Source organism: Prinia subflava, chromosome 3 (assembly GCF_021018805.1).
Source record: "Prinia subflava isolate CZ2003 ecotype Zambia chromosome 3, Cam_Psub_1.2, whole genome shotgun sequence".
Classification (NCBI taxonomy): Eukaryota; Metazoa; Chordata; class Aves; order Passeriformes; family Cisticolidae; genus Prinia; species Prinia subflava.
Window position 1 is genome coordinate 44,489,314 of NC_086249.1, and position 8,921 is coordinate 44,498,234.

At 46.0% G+C, this 8,921-nt stretch overlaps 1 protein-coding gene across 1 annotated transcript; it reads right to left on the reverse strand.

The window, feature by feature from the left end:
• Positions 1-2,596: 2,596 nt before the first annotated feature.
• On the reverse strand, positions 2,597-5,525 carry ARL11 (ADP ribosylation factor like GTPase 11). The gene has a single exon (XM_063393526.1). It carries the CDS (start codon positions 5,166-5,168, stop codon positions 4,638-4,640), a length of 531 nt encoding a protein of 176 aa, XP_063249596.1. The 5' UTR covers positions 5,169-5,525; the 3' UTR covers positions 2,597-4,637.
• Between the last annotated feature and the right edge of the window lie 3,396 nt (positions 5,526-8,921).

An 8,921-nucleotide genomic window follows, 5' to 3' on the forward strand; every position in this document is an offset into this window, starting at 1 on the left:
AGGGGTAAGGGAGAATTAAAGAACAGTTTGTCAGCTCTAGGAGAGATCTGCAGGGAGATTGTTTCTCACAGCAATTAGCAGACAAGACATTGATGGTGCTGGTCTGGTTTAATGCACTAAAACTTTGGAGGGGAAAAGTGTCCAGGTGGGGTTGGAGCAGAGGTTTGTGCTCCTGGTCTGACCACAGAGAGGCAGGTGGAACACAGCCAGAGGGGAACACACTTCTCAGGTCTGGGTCATAGCAGTTGGTTAAATTATCTTTTTTTTCCCCCTTTTGGCAGGAATTTTATGGAAGTCATACTGTGTAAAGTATGACATGTGGGGGTGATGCCCTCCTGGCCATGGATGAGTTCCTAACCCAAATCCCAGCCTTCACCTGGCATTTTTAACAACATCCAGATGGCAGGCTCAGGGCTTTGACTCAAGGAAATGCATCATGAAAAAGTCAAGTGTGGGAAAGCTTACATGAAGGCCAGTTAATTAACCCTTTGAAGCCTGTGATGTATTGAACAGTTATTTGTCATTTGTCGTAATCATTATTGCACGACTGGCTTTTAATACCATTTGGCACTAGTTTTGATTTTTTTAAGAGATGGCGTCACACATGGTTTTGGTCCTTGCTTTTTGTTGGTGAGTTACCTGTGGAGAATCTTTATAGGTAGTGTTTCAGAGTTTTGAAAGAGGAAGAAATTACAGCTGTTACGTGTATTAAGGAAAAATTAAGACATTTCACTGCATTATACAGCCTGTCTCCTAACAAAAAAGGGAGGATTGGAATTTTTTTTTTCCTATTTTATTTGAAAAGAAAGTTCTTCTTAGCCTTTAAAAAAATTCTTACTGACCTTTCTTCCCCCGAGCATTTTCCAGGTCTTTGGCTGCTGCCCAAACACTCTCCTCCTGATGTTACATCCGGTCACAGATCCTCTCATGCACCCTGTGCCCGCCTGTTCCCCTTTACTTTTGGCAACTGTCCGTGCCCTCACCCTGCCCTGGGATCTCAGGCCCTTCAGCAATACTGAAACCCATCAGGGAAGCTCCACCAGAAACTGCAGGACAAAAGGCACGTAGCTCCATCTGAAAATAAAGCAACAATGCCAACAGCAGAAATCAGCTACTGTGCAAGTAGAAACTGTTTGGTGTCGTGGACTGGCTGAAAATGGAAGCTGTGAAGAGAGCAGGGAAAGGGTGAGTCACCCTTCCTGTGCTGGTGAAGAGGAAAAGGTGAATTGTCAGTCCTGGCTTTAATGTTGGTTGTTTGGGTTTTTTTCTCCCAGTTTGCTGCTTTCCTGCTCTCTGGAGGTGGATGGAAAACTTCTTGACAAGAATTAAAAAATAAATCTGTGCTGGGTTCATACACAGGACATTGCTTTAAAACCACAGAAGTCCCACAGAAAAGCCAGTAAATCAGTGAGGAATAAGCTATGTCCTTTTGTAAATAGTGTGAAAGAGCAATGAAGTGTCTTGGTGTCCTTGAGTAAACAGCAAGACATGGTGGCAGCTCCCACTGCAGTGATCCCTGCAGAACCCCTGGGAGGCCCAGGGGCTGGAATTGCTAATAGGCCTGGGCAGGGAGGCTGCTGTGACAGCTCCAAGCAAGGGTAGGTAATTATCTGCATCTCAGTGGAGGGGTGCCTGGGAAGATTAATGCACAATTATGGATTCTGGTCATGTCACTGTAAAGGTTAATACCCATCCAGAAAAAAAAACCCCACATCTAAAAAAGGATCTTGAGCAACCAGAGTGGGCTGTGGGACAAATAACCTGAAGGATGCTTCAAATTTGTGAGGAACCTGAAACAAAGTTCTAAGGATTTTTCTTTACCTGCTATTCAGAGAGAAGCTGTGTTATTTTAGAAATCAGAGCCGAGACTGTGACATCTATCACGTGTCCAGGAAGATGGAAACTAAGTTGGAGGGTGCTCTCCTGGCTGAAATCCATGAGGAGAGATGTTTCAGGGATTAATATCACTCCCTGTGGCAGGGGCTCTCCTGCAGAATTGCCAGGAAAGAGGTAACAAATTTCCCTCCCCCGAGCTGGCTGCTTCCTGCCGTGCTGCTCCCTTTGAACCAGGCAGGAGTTTTGACACTGAAACATTTAAGTGCTGTTGGGTTGAGTGTCCTGCAAGCCTTTGATTAGAGCAGTGCAGTGTTCATTAGACTGACTTGTTTTAGCAGCTGTCCAACACAGGAGAAGAGAAAAATCATTAGAAGAAATCTCTGTGTTGCTATTTCAAATGTTATGACCCATCATTGTTTTGACAGTCTCTGAACAATGGCATAAATGGGCTGAGTAATGGGACTGAGTGTCCAGAACAGCCTTATTCCAGAAAACAAGGATGGTAAATCACATGATGCCCCATGAGATGGGGTGTTTTGCCAAATTACTGCTTCAGGGGAAGTGAGAACAATTTCAGTAACTGGAATGTTGCTTCATCAGCTTCAGACACTCAGGATTCCCATTGCCCTTTCTTCTCCACCTCCCACCTTGCTGTTTTCAGTTTTAATGGGTGATGTCCACCAGAGGCTGGTGGTTATCTCTATTTGCTGCCAGAGGAGCCCATTTTTTATCTTTTTAAAGAGCTTAAAAACCACTCAGAGACAAATGGGAAGGCTTCAGTGTCTCTTTTAACTACCAGCAGTCAATCCTGTAGAGCCAAATGCAGGCATCAAGGGACACTTAGGAGTAAGACATCACCGCAACAGCCTTTCAGTCTCTGTTGTATTTACCTTAATGCACAATTCTCTGATTTGTGCCATGTGAGACACAAGACCAAAACACCAGCAAACTCACCAAGGACAATTTTTTTTGGCATGGCAATGCAGCACAGAGCCTTCTGTGTTGTGCCTCTAGAACTTGTGTCCAAAATGGCCAACAGGTCATTTGGAGCCTTGTGTGCTAGAGGCAAAAAATGACCACCTGCAACAAGCTGAAGGTAGATCAACCAGCTTATGTCACCTGCAAAGATCTGAGGACGTGATTTTGTCCTCCTCACCATGCACACAGGTCATATAATTGATTACATGATTCAGTGCTGTTTAAATATACTCATAACTGTGATTGCTTAGGCCACATCGACGCTGCAGCACTGTTTTATAGCACGTAGTAATTTTACATTAATGCAGCTAAGACAGTTGGGAAGGATTCTTTTATTGAGACTTTCCTACAAATGGCTGATTCTGTTTCTTCGTGACTGTTTGAGCTCTCTATTCCTGCTGCTGCCTTCTATGAAGTGTGGCTAATAACAGCACCAGTAACAGCTGGACAATTAATTCAACAACTGTAAAATGCTTTGATATGAACAGAAGAGGATTTTACCATGTATTTCTCCTTGGTGTTTCTAGGCTGAGTATGCTGTTCCTTGAAAGCAGCTGATTTCTGAATAGAAACAAAAATGAAAAATAGAAATAAAAATGTTGTATCCCATCTCTCCCCTTCCTCCATCCACTTAATAATGAAGTAGGGACTACTATGAAGTATTTTAATTTTAACTCTGGAAAACAGAATCTTGGATACAGGGAGCCCCAGGCACACATTTTATAGATCTTTCCAATGGTAGGTTGAGCAGGATTGGACAAAGACCATCACTGCCACATGGGACCTGATCCTCTTGTGAGCTGCCAGGGGTGTTTTCATTTGCCCTGGACACAGCTGAGTGTGGAGAGACCTTTGGTCACCAACCTGCCTGTGCCCATAAGTGCCCATGGTTACCAACAAATGCATGAATGCATGTGGAGTGGTCCCATGCAGTTTCAAAAATCTGAGAGACAGGGTTTTGTCTTGGCTGTTTGGGCCACCATGGGGATATCTAGAAGTTGACTGGCCATGGAGAAGTATTTCCAAGCATCTTTAAGTCAGGTCTGACTTCTTTATATTTAAACATAATCCAAGGAAAATGAGAGACCATTTTCATTAAATAATTCTGTGATAAAAATGATGAATGGAGAAAGAAAGAACCATCAGAAGAAATGCACAAACTAATATACACACATCTTCGAACTGCATTACACCATCAAAGCCTGGCTTGCTTCCATAGATTGAAGATTATTATACCCGTAGATGCCACACTAAAACCAAATAGCTGCTCGGCCATTTAAACTCCTGAGCTTACTCTGCTCCCTTTCAGCCATTCCTTTCAGTGCCTTTCTGCGTTCCCACCCAAGGAACATGTGATTCGTGCTGAGAGAAGCAGCATGGGGCACATGCAAGCTCCCCTCGTGGATAGATGCATCTGGACTGGCAGCTGCAGAATAGAAGAAATCTGAAGAAAACTTCTGTCCCTTGCACACATCTCTGTTACAATTCATAAGTGTTAAACAGCATCCTTGCTGACCCTCTGGACACACAAGTGCGGTGGATGAATGGAACGTGGTGACAGTGGGACAGGCTGCAGCCAGAGATGAGAATCCAGGAGATGGAACTGCTCCACGACGGGAGTCCTGCTCAGAGATGCTCCTGGCGGGTTGTGGTGGTGAGGAGCTGGGTGATCCCCAGCGTGTGCCAGCTGCAGCTCTGCTCCTTGCAGGGGCCGGAATCCTCCGTGACAGACCTGCTGGCAGCCGTGAGTGGGAAGGGCCCACGTGAGGCTCAGGTTTGCTCTGGAGCTTGCCTCCCGTCTGCCTGCTCCTGGGAGCCCTGCCCTAGCCCCGCAGCAGTATTCCCAGGATGGCCAGCACCTCCTGCAGGCCCTGCCCGCTGTGGGCGCTGCAGCCCCGCAGCATCCAGCGGTGTCCGGCCAGCGGCCCCGGCCGCAGCCCCTCCGCCAGCTCGGCGGGGGCCAGCGCTCCCGGCACGTCCTGCTTGTTGGCCAGCAGGAGCACAGGCACGCCAGCCATGCCGGGGTGGCCCAGCGCCTCCTCCAGCGCTGCCTTCGCTTCTGCCAGCCGCGCCGTGTCCGTGCTGTCAAGCACGAAGATGAGGGTGCTGATGTCCTCCAGGTAGTGAGGCCAGCTGGCCCGCAGGCTGTCCTGTCCGCCCACGTCCCACAGGGTGAAGGACACGCCGCAGGGCGTCTGCAGAGCCTCCACGTTGAACCCCACCGTGGGGCAGGTCTCCACAGCCTGGCCGCTCTTCAGTTTGTACAGAAGGGTGGATTTGCCAGCGAAGTCGAGCCCCAGCATGATAACTCGGGCATCGCTTTTCCGCCAGCCTTTGGAGATCAGCTTCCCCATCAGGATACTGCCCCGGCTGTGGCGGGGGCCGGGGGAATGTAGCCAAAAAAGCCAAGCAGGAGTATTTCCCTGATGATGTCAGTCATTAACAGAGGGCTCAGTCCTGCCTCTCCGAGAGAGCACCTTAGGATTGCTGGAGAAAGCCGCGGGCAGCCGGCTTTCGCTTCTCTCTGCAGCTCAGAGGAGGTGAGAGCGATTATTCACTCATGAGGTGTGCAGCGGAGCCAGCGAGCGATGTTCAGAGCAGCAGCCTCTACAGCCCAGCCCCGCTGCCTCTCGCTTCTTCTCATTCAGGACCCGAAGGGACTGGTGCAAAAGAGAGCTCACATTTTGCAGGAAGAGGTGGGGAGACTGTGGAGCAAGTTTCCTCCTCACCACATGCATAAGTAAATGAGCTTCTGTTCATTGGCTTGTCTAGGAGAAATCCACCCCCGGCAGGACAGGACAAGGAGGAACCCGGGTTTCAGACCAGGGTTACTCTGGGAATTTGCTGAATCACAGCTCAAGGGTGTGGATTTAAAGCCTCTTGGGCAAGAAGACAGCTATTTTTCTCCCAGTCTTACGTTAAAAAGTACAAAACAAATCACGGTATCATCAGCTTTTATTACCTTTTGTGCAAATGGTAACAACAGCAATTTTTAAAAATGCACACAAGCATGTTTTTTAAATGTCTCACTGAAATACAGTGAGTCAAAATGCTATTCCTAGGGCAAAAATCCATAAAATTCTTTACATCAAAGTATTTGCTACATTTTAAGGTTTTTTAAGTGAAGCAAAGTCAGTCCTCTGTGTCTGAGGGGGTACAAAAATCCTCTAAAAGAACAGAAAACTGTTTAACAAGACAGCATCCCTTCCACTTCACATGCCAGAGGCAAAAATGTGCTGCTGCAACAACTCCCAGAGTCGTTTGTGCAAGAGCTGCTGAGGACAGCCAGCAGAGTCCCAGCAAAGCCAGTGTTGATTTCCCTTCTCTATTGGGTGGGTTTTGCTCCTGAGAGGCTGCTCAGAGGTGTGCAGACCTCACCTCACAGCAGGGCAGAGCTGCTCTCTAGCCACCTTCATTTGAGAAAGAAATGGGATTCACCTCTGCTTCCCTGGGACCACAGGGGAATTTTTGAGGCATCTGTGGGAGATGCAGTTTCCTCAGCAATAATCTCCACATGACAGCTCCATGTCCACAGGCATCGCTGGGGATAAAGTTCAGCTCAGAGCATGGAAGGGACTGTCTGGTCAGCTGATCACTGAGAGTTGTATTTCTTCCTCTGGGGACAAAATACTTCAGTTTTCCATCTTTTACAGAAAGGAAGATGCAGGAGAATAAAAAGAACACAGTGAGTCCAGCCCACTTAGGCTGCATGGGATAGCAAGGGGTGCAAAACAGACCGACGACATTTTGCAAGATACCTCTGTGATAAATGTCTCTCCCATTGTTAACCCACATTGCTGGCTGGCACCAAGAGCCTCCACAAGGTTTATGCAGCTTGTGGATGTGTAAGACGGGTTTTAACAATCATGGAATACCAGGTTGGAAGGACCATGAGGATCATCTGGTCCAACCAACCTTTCAAGGCAAAAGGAGGGTCCAAAAGAGGCTCAGCACCCTCTCCAGCCAAATCTTAAGTGTCCCCACATGCTGGGGAACACACCACTTCCCAGGGGAGATCATTCCAATGGCAGATTGTTCTTACTGTAAAAAGTTGTCCTCTTGTGCACAGTCAGAATCTCCCCAGGAGTAAATTGTACCCATTACTGCTCATTTTTTCCATAAACTCCTTGTAAAAAGGGATTCTTTATCTTCTTTGTAACCATCCTTTAAATATTGGAAGACAGTGATAAGGACTTCCTCAAGCCTTTTTTTCTCAAGATTCAACAATAAAATTGTACAGCGTATATTCACGTGTCATCTGTTCTAAAACCAGTCTGCAAGTGCAAAATAGGCAGGAAACTCTCTAGATGTGGATAAAAAAAGAGAACTGTAACGTGCTGTGGATTCTGGCCCTTCAGGACACTGCTTGCACACCCTGAAGTGTGTGTTGCTGCCTGAGGGTTTTCTTTTCGTCCATGTTCTTCACTTTTTAAAATAAATCCTTGATCTGCTTGCTCACCATTTTGGAATAACCTTACCTCCGACATTTCATTGTCCTTTAAGATCAGTATAGTTCGCATTTTTAGACATAACCGTGGGTCAAGTGAATTGTGTCTTGATCTTGTCATGTTTCTCCTGCCTTTGCTGCTGCTCAGCTTCTCTGAAACTTGGCAAGCAGCAGTGACACACATTTGTTTAATCTGACCAGACATTCATAGTACCATTATTTCTTTCAAGTAAATTAAAATATAGGTACAGGAAGCAGGGGTGGAGACTCTACCCTTCAGTGAATAATTGAACATTTGAAATATGATGTGATAGACTCTTTGCATCATTCCCTCACATGCTACAGAAGAAGGCTGCTTCTAAAAAAAAAGAGAAAGGGAAAGGGAAAGGGAAAGGGAAAGGGAAAAGGAAAAGGAAAAGGAAAAGGAAAAGGAAAAGGAAAAGGAAAAGGAAAAGGAAAAGGAAAAGGAAAAGGAAAAGGAAAAGGAAAAGGAAAAGGAAAAGGAAAAGGAAAAGGAAAAGGAAAAGGAAAAGGAAAAGGAAGAAATAAAGCCAGAAGAAAGGATGTAAGTAAGCATAGTTTTACTGGTGATTCCCTTCAGATTCTCTGGGGCACGGAATACAGTAATTCATGGGCAAATAGAGGAAACACAATGTTCTTTTTCTTTTTTTACACGCTTATATATTGAACCCCAACCTATTTTCTTTCTTCTTGACAATTATTCCAAATACAGAGCCTGTGCCTACAGAGCCTGTTCTACCCACAGCTATGTTACAAAAGCATAGTATTTCCAATAAATAATACATAGGAGCAATTACAAGTCTGTTTAAGATAGAATGAAAGAAAAGAAAGTAAAAGCAGACAAGATGAGCTCTGAGTGCATCTATTGCTGGAACAGAAAGGCCAGGTACTAAATAATTCAGACATTCTGTTCAGAGACAAGGACAGTCCCTATTCAAGCTGTGTCTTCTGTGGACAGAATAAATGTTCTTGTCTTGTGTTTCATGTCCCCAAATTCTCAGGAGCAATGCTAGTTCCATTTATAGTTTCATAGAATTTCAATTTATTTGTTTGCTGTTTTTTAGGCATACATTTCTCTGCTTCCTAGATATTAATCCCCCAAAAAGCAATAATCAGTACTTGTAATATAGGAGAGAATCCCCCCTCCTTCCCATGCCCCAAATACTCCAATTACAGGGATTTTGTCCTGATCACTATATTAACTCACATTTGTTCCAACCTCTGCCACCTCTTTGGAAGGCAGCTCCAGGAAAACAACTCTTCACAGAACCAGGAATAACAGGTCCTTACTGTGAGCGTTCATCCAAATGGCATCTGCTTGGAACAACAAGTACATCTCAGACCAGCAAAGGCAGAGGGTGCCTCCCCATCCAGATGTGCTTTTGTCCCTGTGTTTGGCCTGTAAGAGCTCCTTGTGGACCTGCTAGGATCACTGGATTTGACCTAGCCAGGGGCCCAGGCTAAAACCACAACAAAGCCAAATGTGATGGTTCAGGCTTAGAGAAGTTTGGCCTTTTTCTTTCCTGCATCCTGCTCCATTGCTCTTGCTCTGCCCCCGATTTGTGGCGTGCCCGCAGGAAACTCACTGCTGCTCACAGGCCATGCCAGTTCCCCTGGCACATGCCCAGGAAGCTCCCTG

Bases quoted from the DNA above. Each gene is read 5' to 3' on its own strand.
- ARL11 (XM_063393526.1), bottom strand. From the start codon at position 5,168: ATGGGGAAGCTGATCTCCAAAGGCTGGCGGAAAAGCGATGCCCGAGTT.